The sequence below is a fragment of the Rhyacophila brunnea genome, unplaced genomic scaffold (assembly GCF_057557595.1).
Source record: "Rhyacophila brunnea isolate RB1 unplaced genomic scaffold, BYU_Rbru_1.0 scaffold_16, whole genome shotgun sequence".
Lineage (NCBI taxonomy): Eukaryota > Metazoa > Arthropoda > Insecta > Trichoptera > Rhyacophilidae > Rhyacophila > Rhyacophila brunnea.
The window spans coordinates 7193340-7212945 of NW_028232816.1; the positions used below are offsets into that span (position 1 = coordinate 7193340).

Consider the following 19606-nt stretch of genomic DNA (forward strand, 5'->3'; position numbering starts at 1 on the left):
GTCGATAGATTTGAAGGAATTGCATTGGACCAACGATTTGATTTTGAATTGTGAAGTTTAAGTGATCCACATCTTTAATCTTTGCCGCAAAAATTGCTCGTTCACTCAACCGATTGTGATTTTTGTGGTTAGCAATGACGTTCGGGAACACTTTGTTGATGAGGTCGTCCTTCGCTGAGACGAAATTTCAAAAATTCAGCGGAAACGAAATCAATCCGTTCGATTCGTCGACAGAAACACGGCAGTTACCGATAGTCAGCAATTGCTTAGAGAAATCTTCGGCAGCTGGATCGTTTAGCAATGCAACTCGCATGTTTGTCGTCAGCTGAAGTTTCTTCACATAGCGCCACAGAGTCTATGATTTGAGGCATGCGTTCATTTCATCGGCAGCGGTCGATCTTGGAATGACTGGTAGTGTTTGGCGGAAATTGCCAGATAGTAGAATCATTGCGCCACCAAAACATCTTGAGTAATTGCGCAGATCTTTCATAGTTCGATTGAGTGCTGCCAATGCGCATTTGTGCGCCATTGTGCATTCATCCCAGGTGATGTTTTTTCTTGCTACCAAAACTTTGGCCATTGCTGAGTGTTTCGAAATACTTCTTGTCGGTGTTTCAGTCGTTTGAAGGTTTAACGGCAATTTCAACGCTGAATGAGCCGTTCGGCATCCTTCTAACAACGTGGCCGCTATCCCAGAAGAAGCAACTGCTACAGAAATTTAGGATCTCGCACGAACAGTGGCCAAAATCAATGACATGAGAAATGTCTTCCCAGTTCCACATGGCGCATCGAGGAAAAATAAACCACCATTTCCATCATCAATTGCCTTCATTAACGTATCGTACACTTCCTTCTGTTGGGAGTACAACATTGGTACATTCGATTGAACCGATAGGTTCAATGCATCTCGATCATATTCACGTTCACGTTCCAATTCTCGATTAAAAGCGTCATTCATTCCACGATGTGGCGTTGGCATTCCTAACTTGACTAACAAACTGCCGCACATGAGATAACACATGTCTTCGATCAAAAGCAAAGCCTGGTTATGTATCTCCTCATTCACTTCGAGATCGGGATTCTCTGAACTAACACGAATTCGATGTAAAATGTCTTCTGACATGTCATCCTTGTACTTGTTCCACAGTTCAGGTGGATTTGATGGGAAGCATGTCGAAATAATGATAGCAAATAATGTGCGTATCTGACTTGGAGATGCAGAAATAATTGCTACAGCGATTTTCATGTCCCAATGAATATTGTTTTCAATCAAAATTGAGCTGTTGACATGTGGCACGAAATGTTGGACACACTACACCATTGACAGTTCGAAGTGATTCAAATTATGTCGGCCCACCAACATTTACCATCAACAACCGCAAGTAGAAGCATTCGTCATTCTTCGGATGAACTGTATAAATGCGACCAATAGCATCATTAGAATGCACATCCGGATGATCAGGAACCGCATCGCCTTGCTTCCGACGTTGAAATTTCGTCGATGAAGCGTTCCAAGTGCTATAACGTGGCATCTCAGAGTAGAGCAACGTTCGTGCAAACGGATCGCTTTGACAAATTGAAAAGAAACTGGTCAATGTTGTCGCTGGAGGTGTTACAGCACGTTGAGCAACATTCGATGCATTAAAATAAACTCGTTGACCATTCTCCAGATGCACCGCCAAATGTACAGCAGTGGGATGACGTTCATGAATAGGGAATGAGAAAATACGCCAAATTGCTTCATTGCAGCTCATATATCGACAAAATGATAGTGCGTGATTTCATCGTTGGTATTGGGAGTTTGAACGCCAAAAACCACAATTTGGTGACATATTTGCAGTATTTGATGTTCTTTACTGAATTGCAATACTCATGTATCAGAGATGGCGGTGTATATGGATTTTTTGTGATTTTCTTACTTTTCCAATGCGCGAGGAAGCTTCTCGAGGCCGAGATGAACAAAAAAAATTCATCGAAATCAGTCAATCAGTTCTATATCATCAATAGACATCATCAAAAAAGCCGTTCCATACGAAATGTGAAAATGAATGTTCTTCATAATTTCTTTTTCCGTGATTTTTTTCCGATGTTTTAATAGTTATTCTGCTATTCAGGGCAGAGACACATCCAACAAATTAAAGATCATAAAAATCGGTCCAGCCGTTTTTGAGTTATAAAATAAATGGTGTAATTAACCCGACTTTGTTTTATATAGATAGATAGATTAGATCTTCTGGCTCGCGGCATTGAAAATAGCACTGGAAAATTAATCACACAATTCAAAATTACATAATGAAGCAATTATCGATACGCGCACATTCACAAATTTGATAACCTCACAAAGTGAACATTTTAGAAGGCAGCTTATCGTTTGAAAATCACGATCAAAATCACTATTTGTCTACATCAAAGTCTTTCGGTATTATCCGAGGCTGAACTGAATCAACTGTCAAAAACGCCATGTTCATACTTTCTTTTGTTTGTTTGTTTCTTGTTTATTGTTTCTGTCATGTATCAGAGATGGCGTTGTATACGGATTTAAATTTTTTGTGATTTTCTTTTGTTTTCGTATGCGCGAGGTCCATCGTTTAAATAATTCGTCGATATCAGTCAAAAGCCGTTCGATACAAAATGTATGAGAAAATGAATTTTCTTCATAATTTATTTTTTCCGTGATTTATCCAATTTTTTAATAGTTATTCTGATATTCGGGGCGGAGACAAATCCAACAAATTAAAGATCATAAAAATCGGTCCAGCCATTCTTGAGTTATAAATGGTGTAACTAACCCGACTTTGTTTTATATATATAGATATTATTTACTCCATTAAACCTACGTATTTCCAAGATTGAACTTCTTTTCTTCTTTCGACCATATCCGATCCTAATGGGATCATATGGGCCTCCCTCCACAGAGTAGAGGTTTGTATTGACAGATTTTGTTTTTTTTTTTTTACAAGAAACGGATGTCAGCCACTTGGACTATAACGCCGTGGGTCCCAGGTTCGAATCCTGGGTCTGGCAAGTACACATAGATTGAACTGACACAATATTAACAATAAATGTCTTAAATAGTATAAATTATACTAGATTTACTTTTGACCGATTTTATCAACGTTATTTGTGTATACAAAATTTGGGATTGGATTCCCTAGTCCAGCGGTTTCCAACCTGGGAGGCGCGCCTCCCAGGGGAGGCGCGATCTATTGCCAGGGGAGGCGCCAAAATTTTTGAATAAATTATTTTTTATACCATAATATCTACAAATAAATAAAAGTTCATATCTTAACGTAACAGTGAAAATTCAGTGCATATATATAATATTTGGAGCGGAGAAATTTAAAAATGGCGCTTTTGCAAACGCTCTGTTTCGGAAATGCACAAAACGACCGCTGGTTGCATGAAAACAATAACCTCAAATTTAAATGTCACTCGTAGCTAAAGTGTCAACTGAAGCGTGTAGGCAGGGTGTGATATTTTTTTTTTTAAATTGTTTTTGACGTGATTTCTTTAATATAATATAACAATAATACATGTCTCCACTTTTAAATGATTTCTACGCCAGATATATTGAAGCAAACAAAAATCTATTTCCTGAGTTCTTGGTTAGTTTGCTAATGCATTTTTCATATAATTTTATTAATAGTAAAAAAAGTCGCCTGCGGCGCTGCTTTGTTTCAGGACTATTAAATATTTTTAATATATGGGTGAAAGATCCTGGCCTGTGGGCCCTATTCACTATGTGGAGCTCATGATAGAATCCATTAATTTTTGTCAATGAACGATGATGAATTTGGTTGACTTCTTTTAAAATTGATTGTGGTAATAAACAAGCTCATTCGTCGCATGAAAAAAAAAATAATTAAAAAATGAATTTGATATAAGTAAGTAGTAAAAACTTGTGTGTTAAAAAAGTGTCTGTATTATTTAATGAAATAAAGGGGGGGAGGCGCCAAGATTAGATTTTTTTTAAAGGGAGGCGTAGTAACATAAAGGTTGGAGACCACTGCCCTAGTCGCAAGTTAAGTATGTAGGTACCTACACTGTTTTTTTTATAAAAGGGGTAGCGATACGAAAAAGGTTAGGAACCAGGTCTCTAATGCCTATTACGGCTATTATAAGCCTTGACAATCTAAATCTGCTTATTGATAATGATCGTCCCTTATCTGAGATAAGTTAACCATTTCGGTTTACCCAATAATACAATCTAATCGCGATCATTTGTCGGTATATAATCCTTTGAACAATCAGTCTATATAATCCATCACACTTTTCGATCAGACGCCTTCGAAATTTAAAATTATACTTATCTATTTATTATATTTCTTGAGAGTTTCGCGGTTTTTCGCTGTCGTATTTCGTTTAACGGCTGTCATATCAGTACACCTGTAATAGGTATCTACTGAATTTTTTCGACATTCGGTTACATTATCCGATTCCCCCGACAAGCAGCGCTGGGAAGCGATATTTTTCAATCTGAGAGGTTAATTTAATAAACTATTTCTTTTATTCAACGAATAAGACACAAGATTTGAGAATGTAAAATTTTATCTACATACTGAATATACATAATTTGAAAACGTCTCATGCATATACACACTAGATAAAATCATATTGTAGAAATTATTAGCTAGTCTAAAAAACTAAATAATGGAGAAATCTGCGACGCCGGTTAGTAATATGTAATTATGGAATTAATTAATACCTACCTGAATGAAAAAAAAATGATACTCACTTTTTTGTCGGATCTGCCGAAAGGCATAATCTGTTCTAACGCCATTACAATAAAGGTGATATTGCTATAAATTCCCGATGCTTTTTATCGGTCTGCCGAATGGTTCGGTTTGAACGGATTCGCTCATGTTAACATTGATACTATAAACACTGTTCTAACGCCATTACAATAAAGGTGATATTGCTATAAATTCCCGATGCGTGATATCGCATAATGGAAATTGCGTGACGTCTACCTATACATGTGCGAATGTCACTATGCGCTAGCTACTGTACTGAGTGCATTGTCCATTAATAATGTCATTGGTAGGTAGTCTCCGATTGGCGACTAGTGAGAAATTTCGTCGCACCTACTGTTGAAAATTATTTGCCGTTTCACAGAAGTAAGCTTTTAAATAATTCCAATCGTGCAGTTAATTATAACCAAGTTAAATTATAGATACCAAACAAGGCATTTATTTTCTTGAATTAGTTATAGAACATTATCAGAAACCGATAGCCAACATTATAACGCAATTCGATAAAGCTTCAATGACATTGAGCTACTTTAAAAGCTGCTTGTTGGCGAATTTACAATCTGCCTGTAATGTCGCCCAGTGTCATCATTGAAAAAGCTAACAAGCAGATTGTAAACAATTTTACACGCTACACGCCGGCGTGTGAGCCTACTGCGTCTGCGCAGTAGAGCGTAGTAGCGACCTCCCGGTAAAAAACGAACTACGTTCTGTCAAAATAGTCGCTAGCTTCTTGGCTTCTTAGCGAATGGAAAGTTTTGTGTGTCATCATCACAATCGCAGTAGCTGAATCGCCCGCTTTTAAATTCGCCAACAAACAGCTCGTAAAGCAGCTCAATGTAATTACTAGTTAACAACTACTAGTTAAAATCGTCGTAGTTGAATAAGATGCCGGTAGCTTAATTTGAAAAGCATACTGGCGCGAATCTAGCAGATACGGGTTCAAGTCCCGTCAAGTGTCGTTTTTTTTTCTACAAAATGATTTTTTTCTAGTGTGTATATGAGATCTTTTCAAATTATGTACCTATGAAAAAAACAGATTTTAACGAGTCGTCACTACATTTTTATTTAAGCAAAGATTTTTCATTCAAACTAAAACATTACAAATACGATTGTTTTCAATAATAGTAATACAGAATGGAGGGGCTCAGGATAAAGAATTGAAACCGTAAACGCGGGCGTTTTCACATAGTACATCCACACACACGACGCTAATGTCTTCCTGCGGGGCCTATTCTAACATATCAGTTAACTCTAAAAGCAATAAAAAAAGTGATAAATATGATATTATGCCGTATTCAGTCACTTAATTATCCCCGAAAGTTAACTGTGAGGCGTGATATTTTTTAGCACGAGCTGTTAAATGTCGTTGGACTTTTTTTTATCCAATTGAAGATTCTAATGGGATACATGTGTAATCAAATAAGACGTGTTAACTGTGATACTAATAAATAACTAAAATAAATAAATTTGAATTTGAATTTGAATCACCTTTTTATTGATTTTGGAGTTATATATTAAAAATGTTAGAATATTCCTGTTGGAATAGGTCACAGTGGCGAAGGGTGGAGGTAGGCTGTTAAGATCCCCCATAAATAGTGCACACTAAACTTCATCAGTCATACGTATTTGTTTAAATTGAAATAAGACTACAATTTACAGATGGTGTTGGTTAGTTTTTAAAATTCAATTAAACCCTGCGAAAACCAAGCCATAATAATAATAGTCAAAAAATACTCGTCTATCCATAAAATATCTAAAATTAAGTATGTTAAGAAATCATACCAAAATTAGAATATTTTATGGATAGAATAATATATTTTTATGTATTATAGTTTGGTTTAGGCAGGGCTTAATTAATTAAAAAAAATAAACTAACAATATGTGTAACATGTATTCTTAATCCAACGAAAACAAATAAGTATGAATGAAAAAATGTGCACAATTTTGTCGTATCGCCAGAAATATACCTAAGCTTTTATGGTTTGGTTAGGCAGGGTTTAATTGATTTTAAAAAAATAATCAATACCATCTGTAAATAAATTGATGTCTTAGTTCAATAAAAACAAATACGTATGACTAACAAAGTTTAACGTGCACTATTTATATCGATTATTAACAGCCTACCTACACCCTTCGCTACTGATAGGTGAAACACGTCCAGACTCTACCAATCGGTCAATCGAGAGTAGGAAGCTGCCCATAACATTCGGTATCCTGGTTATTCAACAAAAACGGGACTATTGCCATCTCTCGGTTTCAAGGGAGATTTTTTTCCATACGGTAATCCAGGAAAAATATCATGATATTACAGTGGCGAAGGGTGAAGGTAGGCTAGATCCGACATAAATAGTCCACACTAAACTCTGACAGTCATAAATACAAATTAATTGCAGATGATATTGATTAGTTTTTAAAAATCAATTTAACCCTGTGTAAACCAAGTCATAATACATAAGAGTTAAAAAATATTCATTATTCTATAAAATATTTAAAATTATACCATTAAACTATACATAATTTTATATATTTTATAGATAGAAGAATATTTTTATCGATTACGGTTTGGTGATATAGGCTAATGCATTTTTAAAAAACTAACCAACACTATCTGTAATATGTATTCTTAATTCAACGAAAACAAATAAGTATGACTAAAAAAGTGTGCACTATTTTTGTCGGATCGCTCATAGAATACCTACTGCCGTATTCATACACTTTTGAACCGCATTCAACGCAGTAAGCGGTTTATCGGCCAAATTAGAAAACTCTAAAAAATGCATACGTCACGAAGATGCGTACAGGAATGCGCACCAAACTTAAAATGGCGGCGATCTGCGCGAGCTGTCAGTGTTACTTTAATATACGTCTAAAATGAGTTCATCACAACAAGCGTTTAGTAGGAGACTTGAAACATGCCGCTGTGCTATAATCGGATTCATGATGATGCTAAATGATGCTAAATGCTTGTAAAAATGTATACAGATCGTGGATCGATGGAGATGTATGTAATATTGTCAATGAGTCCGCGAAGCTGTATTGCCATATTATGGAAATATTTACTGGGTATACTTTATCATTTTGTGCATTAAGAAGTATAAAATAAATATGATTTTATAACAAATAAATTATTTAAAGTTCATGATAATTATTCATTTATAATTATTAAATTTATATGGTACCGTTTGCACATTTTTACACCTATTCACAATTTCAAAATTTTTAATTAATTATCGGGAAATTTAAATGTAAAAGTTGGTAACATTAGCCACGGCATGACGCGTATTGCGTCAGCGACGTGACGTCACTATTCGACAGATTCAAATTAGGTTTATGCATGCAAATTTGCAGTAAATAGCTTGAATGCAGTTTGCTGTTATATGCATACGCAAGTTAAACTATAACGGATTAGGCAGGATTTAATTGAATTTAAAAAAAAAAACTAACCATCACTGTCTGCAGTTTGTATTCCTAGTTCAACGAAAACAAATAAGTATAATTGACAAAGTGTATGTCGAATCTTAACAGCCTACCTCCACCCTTCACCAATGTGTTATTAAAAAAATCATATTAGGATGTCGTGGTCAAATTAAATAACAGTGTATCGATTCGTGCTCCAAATGCATTATAATATTGGTCAAATTGCATATTGAATTTATTTTTCATCCAATGTTAAATTAGGTTAACCGATCAATCGAGTACCCTTTTAAATATTCGACCAACTGGTTATCAAAAAACGTGTAATAATTCTACATTAGTATCCAGTTGCAGTAAGCACCTATTATACTAAGCCATTACAGTACAAGTTTAGTACAAACCAGTATCGTTAAAGCAGAAAAAAACTGGTCATAACATTGTTTCAGTACAGCAAGGTTACCCATTAATATTAATTTTATTCACTTTTATGTATAAATCTTTTCCGATTGAATGTATTCATTACATCTGTAAGATTACTAGATAATATTACATAAAATACATAAACGCAATCTTTTATGAATGACAATACAAATTTAATTATTTAGATCAGGGGTAGTCAACCTTTTTATACCTACCGTCCACTTTTGTATCTCTGTTAGTAGTAAAATTTTCTAACCGCCCACCGGTTCCACAGTAATGATGATGTATAAAGTAGGGAAGTAACTTTACTTTATAATTGAAAATATCTGCCACATAAAAGGCATCATTCTTCACTGGTTTCAACTGCTGACACAGATTGGTCTCATTATTACTTGAAATTACTTGAAAAGAAACAAAAATTATATGACACTATCATACCATGCTACAAAACGAGCGAAAGATGTACCCTTTGACAGCCACCGAACTTCTGTGTACAAAAGTAGCCTAATAAAATGTTCATTATTGTCCTGGCAAAGCTGTCAAATCTATCATTTTTTTAATTGGATTTGATCTTTTTTACGGTTAGAATTATTATAGTTAATGATGAATGGAGACTTGTTCTTATATGTTTAAACATAATGAAAATGGTTTAAAACCCCTGCCGCCCACCGTGAAAGCTGGAACGCCAACTAGTGGGCAGTAGGGACCAGGTTGACTACCCCCGATTTAGATGTATGGAATGTTACATACTACGGTGATATTAAAAGAAATGTCTACTTTTATATATTGTCATGTGACATGTTTAAAAGACGGGACAGCACGGCACTGGCGATACAAACGGACATCAACGGTCGTAATAATTGATCGCCAGAGAGACCAATATTATTGTTTATAAACAAAACCGTGATTCACAAACCGCGGCCCAAAATGACATTTTGTTGCCGACCAAAATAACAAGTCCTTCATCACCAAATTTTTCATTAAATACGACAAATTTCTAATTTTCCATATTACACTTATTTATTTCGTGCAAATACATATGTAGGTTCGTAATGCAGATTAGAGAGTGATTGGAGTAGCTGATAATAATATGTAACTATAAAAATTAAAATAATAATTACCTACAAGATAAAAAGAACTTTTTATATACCACGTTTTTAAATTTTCTGTTGAATCATATAAACTTGACAATTATATGTATTAACAAAAACTTTTTTTTGTACTTGATAGAAATAGGTACTGAATAAATATTATAGAATACTGAAATGTCATTTTGACATTTCATATTGATTTCCATAGTAACGCACGTATATATTAATAATTTAGTTGCTAGGACCACCCCCTTAACAACCAATAATAGTGTTTTACTTTTTACGGATTTCTTCCGAAATAACATTTCAAACAAAACAGAATAATTAACTGAAAATGAATTCAATTCTACTTAAAAGATGGCTAAAGGTATTAAAAGAATGCATTGGCATCGTGTTCTGATATATTCTAAAAGTTTCAAATGTCTAGCTAATCGTGAAGTTAGTTAAAAAGCGATTGCGAGATTTGTACTGGATAAACAACCACCGGAGAAACAAGAATACGAGCTAAGAAAAACGTGGTAAAATTAAATGTATTTCAAGTCTAATATTATAATATATCATTATTTTAGTACTATACACTTTTACCCACTGCGGCCCGTGAAAAATTAGAAAATGGATAAATAATTGGCCTTTCTTTCAAATAGGTTGTGCACCACTGGCTTAAATCTAAAAATATAATACCTAGTTTTATATTTTATTATTCAATTTTATCTTATTTTTGCTTTCAATGCTCATTTCTCCCATTCGTAAGTTAAATTCATGTTAACTCAGTTAAACTACACTTGAATACTTAGCGACTAATTATTACTAGGTCTAATTATTCCTAATACATTCCTGGACTTAAAAAAAGGTGATGCTTCACATCCAAAATTAGACCGGTTGTAGTGCGGGGCGTGTTGGTTTGGAGGGGGTCTATGTTTGTGTTGTACCTGAATGCATGTTTCCACAAACATTTGAGTATGCATCGTATGAGCCGCCTCACAGATATAAACTCGTCTCGTCTGCAACATGTCGAATACGTCAATATGACGTAAGCGTTATTCACTAAACACACGTTACCTTATGGACCTTCGCACACTGCCGGAATAAAACATTTTAGTTTGAAAAAAACATCTGGTTAATTGCAATAAGTTTCATGCGAATCCACCTGCAAGTCGAACGCTGTCCGAATTGCAGTGCCGCATCCCATACATATCCACGTTTCGAGAGGTTGCGCAAGACTGTCGCTAGGCACCTATGTGCGTGGTCTTCGTATGCAACATCGGTGCGACGTTCCTACAAGGTTAGATTTATGGCTGTGCGGCAGACAAGGCGAAAATAGATGTGCGTACCGGCTTTATGATTTTAAATACAAGTCTCTACTCTATAATATGGTTCATCCGTGATTTGCCTAATTAATTTGATCAAATATGTACCTATAATCAATGAAATTAAAAATAGTTAAAGCTCCTAAAAGAATCTGATAACTACTTAAAGGTATATTATTGGTTTTGTAAGTCTAATGCCAATCTAACTGTTTATCTTACTTGCTTTAAGTAGCAGTTTTATTTTATAAATTAAAAGGGGATATAGAACCGTATCGAGAGATAAAGAAAAGAAATCCAAACTTTGGAGTTTCCGTTTCATTTCCACAAAGCACGCACGTCGAAGTGAAAATGCTATTGTTGGAAATTACGTGGAACAAAATCAGCGAACCTTTGCCGCTATATGTGGTGGCTTTATTACAATAAGCACCCCTTACTCTCATTCGCGCAATTTTCAGGAGAGAAAATGAGCTTTTACCCACTTAGGAATCCACGAAGCTTTCGTCGCTAATATCATAATATCATAGGAGTAAACTTTAAATTTAAAGAAACAAAATGATTATTATGCAGCTAATTCATTGAATTCGTACAACGTTTTGATATCATAGAACTACACAGGACAATACAAATTTTAAATTCCTGTAAATTATTAATTAGTATTTAGTAGTATTAATCGTATTTCCTTTGCTCTATGGATTGATGCAATATAATTAAATATTGAACATACATAACTTGAAAACACCTCAGAAAACACCCACTAGAAAAAATGATATTTGAAAAAAATACGAAACTCGACGTGATTTAAACCCGAATAACCATTGGTGTCGCGCCAATCTGTGCATTAACCAATTATGCTACGAGCCTCATATCTAATTACGACAATTTAAACTAATATGTCAAACATGAAATTCTTATCAAATTGCGGACGTCGGTTAGTAATTAAGGTAATTAATATTCCTTGATTTAATACACAAAAAACGATAGTCAATAATAACGCAATTTGATATGTAGACGAAACCGGTCCTGATCATTAGAATATTATAAGAAGAAAGTATTATATATTTTATGTTTAAGTAGCTCCTTACGAGACGCCTCTAGCGTATCAGCTATCAATCGAACAATCGATACCTTAACCTAGGTCTAGGTTATGTTCTCTCAATTATTTTCTATGATATGGACGCTAAACCAAGAGATGTCACAGAGACTTGAAGCTTTCGAGATGTGGCTGTATAGACGCATCCTCAAAATTCCTTGGACTGACCGGGTGACAAATGTTGAAGTTCTCAATCGAATGGGGAAGGACTGAGAAGTTCTAAGTAGTATCAAAACCAGGAAACTACAGTACCTCGGCCACATTATGATAGGACAGAAGTACAGCATTCCCCAACTTGTCATTCAAGGAAAGATTAATGGTAAGCGTAGCAAAGGACGGCGCCGCATTTCGTGGCTTAAGAACCTCCGTGATTGGTACGAGTGCAGCTCCAATGAACTGTTCCCGGTAGCAGACGACAAAGATAAGATCGCCTTGATGGTGGCCGACTTCCGCTAGGGGATGGCATAATAAAAATAAGATATTGGGTTATTTATTACAATATTATGAATTAGGTATATGTTGAACTATATATTTAAGTAACGGTTATTTTGGCGAGAATCGATCACCCAGCTCGCATCTACAGTTTCAAAGTGAATCTGTCTTTTTGCCAAAAAAGATTAACCCCGCTTAACCCCTCGTCGGTTTAGTGTGGGATTATTAATCTCGAGTTCAACGACCCCAATTTAAACCTGGATCTAAAAACTACCCCCCAGGTGCGCTAAAATGGACGTGTGTCTAGCCACAAACGGGTTATTTATACAACCACATCGTCAACAGCTGCCTCGGAGTGTCGTCTCGACCGTACTAAGTGCCAACTAAAATTCTGCTGTCTTGTTATCTAAGTAATATAAATTATAATATTTTTTTAAACAAAAATGGAATTGCTACTGTCTTATTTTAAAGCAAGATTTGCTTATATTTTTTTCAACAATCAAGTAAATAACTAGGTATTAATACATTTAGCCTTTAAGTCACTTTTGAATAAACGAGAGATAGGTACTACGGATTAGCATCTCTTTATGTAGGGTGAGTGGTAAATAAATTAAAATGGTTTACTCATGTATGGACGAGCTATAGTGTATTTAAATATTTTTTCACAGTAATAGTTCCCCTTGGGCCATACCAAAATAATTTTTAGGTTAAGTTATAAAAGACGGCGTGCAGCGAACTGAGTCTAAGATATATGAGAAAAAAATCTGCCCCTCTTTCGTCCGGAGTCTATTATCGAAAACTTTTCAGTTTAATTGTGAGAATAGCAACAAATTACAAATTTATAAAATTAACTGCAATACATCGGCTGACATGTATTTAGGTACATGCACCGATAGTGTGTATTTAAAACTGAGTACTTAGGTACTGAAATAATAACTGTTTACACGTAAAATTGCTGACTGACAGAGATCGATTCATGAAAATCGGTTAACCTCAAAATGAGTTCCTGCGCGGTATAGTTCGTTTTTTTACTGGCAGGTTCGCTACTATCATTCTACTGCCCAGGCGCAGATATTGCACGATCCAATTGTCGCATTAAAATTCAGAAGTTTCTGAACTTTTTTTTATTCATGCATGCAATCTTGCAATTTGTAATATTATAGATGAAAACACTTATGAAAATTATATTATAACCAATAGAAAAAATCTTATTGAAAAAATACATTCTAAAATCTTGTGAATTAATCGTTGAATAAAAAAAAATAGCTAGGTACTAAATTTAAAATTTATTAGCAAGCTCAAGTAAGTTACAACAAAATATCTTGGAGTGAGTTAGTGATTAAAGTAACACCTACTTTGATTTAAAATACAATAGCCGATCGCCAATAGTAGCTCAATTTAGAAAACGCTCCAGAGAGTATTAAAAACCATTAGTTAAAATTTGTCACAATTAAGTATGACGCCTTTAGCATAGTGGTATATGTGCATGAGCGCGATATTCGAGAGATGCAGGTTCGATTCCTGCCGGGTGTCTTACTTTTTTCAAAAAGATTTTTTCTATTGGTTACAATATATTTTCTTAGAAGTGTTTTTAAAATTATGTACGTTCAATAAATAATAAAATCATTGTTTTTATTCATTTAAAAATTCGATTGATTAAGAATTATTTACCTACTCTACAAAATAAACAAGGTGTTTTGTTAAAATATCAGAATTTGTGTTCCATCGCAGGAAAAGTTTGGGAAACCCTAAATTGTAGAATACTACTTAGCGTCTGCTAAATAATATCGTAGCTTTTAATATAAAACCGTGAGAAGCCGATCAAGTCAAAACACATTCAAGAGAGCAGATGTACTGAACACAGGATGGTATTAAGTACACTAAAATTAATTAAAGTTTCTAGTGGATTTTCATTTTAAAATTTTACAATCTTCGTGAATTTAACCGACGTGTGTATACGTAAGTACTAGGTATACAAACAAAATAAAAAAAACACAAATACAAATGAACGAAAACAAATTTTAGATCCACAACAAAACAATACACGTCAAGACCGAGTTCGGTAAGTAAGCTCAAACTTAGGCGGACATTTAATTAAAGCTTAATTTATGGCGCTATATAATATACGGTGACCATGAATTTTGTGGAAAAGTTGATCACACCGAGGTATTCTTTGGGAAAAGCTAAAAAAATCGAACACGACATTTACTGTTCTGGACAGAATTTTCATTTTGGGTGGAAAAAGCTGATCGTGTTAGGGGTAAAAAATGGTCGAAGAAAAGCTAGAAAAAAAGCTCTCGGTGGATTTTTTAATGGGAAAACAATATAGAAGAAAAAAAAAACAATTGGAAAGGCAAATATAAAAATCTCTCAACTTTGACTCTAGACCAGTGGTTCTTAACCTGGGTTCGGTGAGTCAGTCGCAGGGGTTCGGCGGAGATCAAGACACACACCCGACTCATATGATTCGTGATGACATACCCCGCTTGGCCATGATTGGCTGCAGGTGATCACGCAATATCGCTTTGCCTATCTGTGCTGCGGGAATTTGGTGCGCTCAGTAATCGACTTGTGATCTTTGCGAGCAATCCTTTTGGAGGATGCTGGACATAAAAACGAAGAAAAGGAACAGACTTTGTTGCGAAAATGACATGAGAGTGGCACTTGCCAAGGTGAAGCCGCGCATTTCTGAACTGGTCTCTGAAAGGCAACAGCAGAAGTCACACTGATTTGCAGTAAATATTCATTATTTTTGTTTAGTACAGTGATGTCGATGCACGGTTCATTTTGTGCACCAGTAAAACATATACTTACCTATGTTTTGAATTTGAAAAAAATCATATTTTATTTTTCCAATTAAGAAGGGTTCGGTGAATGCGGATATGAAACTGGTGGGAGACAGTACCTCCAACAAGGTTAAGAACCACTGCTGTAGACTGATATTTGTATCTTAATTGAAATTGGCGACAATAAAAAAAATAAGGAAAATGTGCACTATTTCTGCCAAGTACATATATATTATTATAGTCACCGTTTTAAAATAGGTGATGGTATTATAGTTAATGTAATATTTTTTTTCTGACGTGACTGGGAAAAGTAATAGATATCTATAAGTGCTTAAGTAGTATTATTCAAGTAAGTATAAGTACCTACAAACTATTCTAGACATTTCGTAGATAATTTCTTGTCTTTCTTCAATCCGAACCATCGTATATAGTCTTTCAAAATTTCCTTCTCACATCACCTCACGGTATAAAAAAAATATTTCAAAGCCGGCTCGCACACCAAAACTCGTCTCATCTGCAACGTATCGGAGACGTCATCGTTATTCACAAAACACACGTTGCCAAATGGAGCTCCGCAGATTGGTGAAATGCGACTTTTCGGTTTGAAAAAAAACATCTAGTGTTGCGACTCGAAGACGCCATAACGTATAAACACACATAAATTGGTCATTCTTTACAGAATATTTCTACGTTTCGACAGTTTATGCACCGTCGGATCGACGTTCCTAGAAGGTTTGATGTATGGCTGTGCGTCAGACGAGGCGAGTTTAGATGTGAGAGCCGGCTAAATTACGCCAAAATTAATTATTCCATAAAATAATATTTTTTTGGAAATCGGTTTGGATTATTTCTCGAGAAATCGATAATGAGATTATCAAGAATTATTTGGAAAGACAGCTAAAAAAGCTCAAACTTTTTGAGAAATCTCCAGAAATCAATAAACCAATCTCGAATTATTATCAAAAACTAAATATTTCTTAATACGAAAATTCCCTTATCGAAAATTACAAGCTATGAATAGAAGAAATATAAATAGTAGGTATTTAGAAATAAATCTTCATTCATTTCCTTTCACATAATACTTACGTAAAATAAAACAAAACGTTATAAAACGTGTTTCCGTAATTAGCAATAACCGAAGCTGTGAACAATGCCATGTTCATTTATAATATTCGCTAACAGCGCACTTACACGATATCGTCAAAATTATAGCAATGTCTTTAAAGATCTTCAGTTTTTTTTCTGCTCTTGACATTGCAATTCGTTATTGTTGCAGTTAATTAATTCCCTAATCCGACCCTGTTCTCGATTCGACGAGATGAGGAAAAATATTGTGCCTTTGACGTCACTGAAATATTGCTTCCGGGGATATGACAAAAATATGCATAATGCAACGAATTCATACGGGTGAATGAATAAATTTTTGCAGTCGCTCACGTATCTAATGTATGTAAAATAGTATTCATTTCAGTAAGCAAGTAGGTATGTCCCTGCTTTCTAACTAGATAGATCCAGATGCAAAGATGTCACCGTTACCTATGTATAGCTAACTAAGGGTCAGATCCTTAGGCTGCCCTTACACAGCACTACGTGTCCTTTCAAAACCTGTCTAAACACTTTATTTTATATATTCATGTATTTTATACATGTAAGTACACGAATTGCATATAATATAAAATATCATATTACGTTATGCACATTTAACCGGTAATATGTAATAAAACTATTTTTCTAATAACCTCAATAAATTTTCTTCGATAAGTCTATAAAAATGATGTTCCTATGTTACTTGGTGTTAAGGATACATCAGTTATTATTTAAACAGAAGGTTGCATTTGCGCGTGTGTGAGACGAAATCGGTACCTAACATGAATGATACACTTGTTGGCGTTTCGTCGCACATTATTAATTAAATTACACTTTATATTACATTGAAGCTGTAAGGTTTTACATAAAACCTTTAACCTTGACATTTTAGCAGAGAAGAGCGCCCTCGTCACTCGGTCTACCGGAAGGGCAGTTACAAACGAACTGTCAGATTCGAGGGTAACCGTTTCTACTATTGTCTATGCTCCAGACATAAGCATAGACAATAGTATGACAGTTGTTGAGTTTGATAAAACCTCTACAAGTCACGGTAATGTAATCTATGGAGAACGGTAAGTAGTACTTCAAGAGCTAGCTGTGAGGAATGTGTAGTCTGCAACGTGTGGTACGCCTTACCGCACGTACCCCGTTCTTGCTGACATAATTGTCGGAGTGACGCGCATTCCCGCGGCTCATCCTCCGTCGATTACCTTACCGTGACTCGTTGCTTACGCATCATTCCTGCATTCCTTATTTTTAAAACGAACATCAGGTCTTTGACCTATTGCAACTACAAGCGGTTGCCGTACACGCGTAGCTTTTGTCATATTTGACTCCGCCAATAATAGTGGCAGAATTGAGAAACACTAATGACAGTTGTCAATATAATCAATTAGGTAATATTTTACACAGAATTCAATAAATAATGTAGTATTGTATTGAACTTGTACTTAAGCAATATTAACTGAACCTGAATTTCGAATTAAATTCAAATTAAATATAATAATACATTTACCACTATTTTGTGGCGTCACTGGTAACTATTCGACCGATTTGGTCACCATAATGTAGGTACTTAAGTATTACTAAGGTTAGGTTCTAAACTCTTGAAGTTTTCTCGTAAGACATCAAAAAATTTTACTTACACATACTTAATAATTATGAAATCAAAATAGGCATAATAAAAGTGACAGGTTTTAATATAATCAAGCGGGTATAATACTCAAAACAGAATTCAATAAATAATAAAGTATTGTATTTAATTTGTTCTTAAGCAAGATTAACTGAACCTGAATTTCGAATAAAATTCAAACGAAATATAATACTATATTTGCCACTATTTGGTGGCATCACCGGTAACTATTTGACCGATTTCGGTCACCATAATGTAGGTACGTAGGTATTACTAAAGTTGGGTTCTAAACTCTTGAAGTTTCCTCGTAAGACATCAAAAAAATATTACTTACAGATAATATTATACATTAATAGTATAATACTTACTTAATAGTATGTATAGTAAATGGAGAAAAATAGTAAAGAAGAAGAGTAGAAAATATATTAGTGGAAGATAAACATACCTTGGCTTCACTTTGAGGCTTGGCCGTCGGCTTGTTCATGATGCCGACGTGACGCTGGACGCCCTTCCCGCCTTCTGGTCCAGCTCATTACATGTCCTCAGATCTTTCAATACTCCTGGACTCTTTATTCACCACAGCACATCACCACTTTCACTTGCCACTTCTCAATCACAAATCGTAACACACTATTAATACAGACTGACTAACTGGTTATTTTGAGTGTTTTATGTATGATTTTATTTCAATACTATTGTAATAGATGATTCGATTTGATTTATTGTGGTTAGAAATGAAGATACTAATTTGGTTGTTTAAAATTATTTATTTCTTTAATAAAACAGTTATATTTAAGTAGATATGCAAAGAAACCCTAAAAATTAAGTAGGAATAAATGATTTTGTGCCTAAAAATATCATGTCCGGAAACTTGTAAGTATGCATACTTCACCGTGAAAATGTTGTATCGGAAATATATGGAAGTATATTAAAGACCGTCCAACCTCTTTGGGTCGTATTGTACTGACATAAAATTCATGTCTAAATAAAACACGGTTCTTGTCGATTTACACTTAACAGGAAGACAGCAGCAAACAAATTTTGAAAATAGCCGATATACTGGATTATTTTTCAGGTTAGGTTAGGTTAGGTTTTCATTCTTGAATTCATTGCCAAAATCAGATATTAAAATTGTATTAATGTTCATATTGAATCTAATAGAATTGGAGACCGTATAGCATACGGTAATATCTTTCCGAAAAGAAAGCACACGGCGAACGGTGTCATGGTGAAATGTTTTACGTACATTATACAATGTACATATCCAAAATAAAAATATGGAAGTCATAGACATTTTCATCTATATTTTAAATTTAAATTCCATGCTTATAAATTCATTCAATAAAATATAAGTAGCTACAATCTAAATAAATTACTAAAATACGTAATTAACGAAATTTCGTCTGAATTAGTACCTACTAGGGACAATACAATCCCGGGACCCCGAGCTATTTTCGATACCTATGAATCCCGGGATTGATAAACATAATCCCGAAACTTTAGGCATTGATTTTCTATCAATTTTTATGGAAAATAAAATAAAAACAGAAAAAATACTTTTAATAACAAATAAGTATGTAACTACATTAGAAATAA

The 19606-nt window shown here is 34.6% G+C and overlaps 1 protein-coding gene across 1 annotated transcript in view; it reads right to left on the reverse strand.

Moving 5' to 3' along the window:
* Window positions 1–19606, reverse strand: part of Trpm (transient receptor potential cation channel, subfamily M) — a 610587-nt gene that overhangs the window by 582751 nt on the left and 8230 nt on the right. The window contains exon 2 of the mRNA XM_085944074.1: window positions 18456–18825. Coding sequence (XP_085800200.1) covers window positions 18456–18494 — 39 coding nt within the window. The 5' untranslated portion in view covers window positions 18495–18825. The remainder of the gene's footprint in view (window positions 1–18455; window positions 18826–19606) is intronic.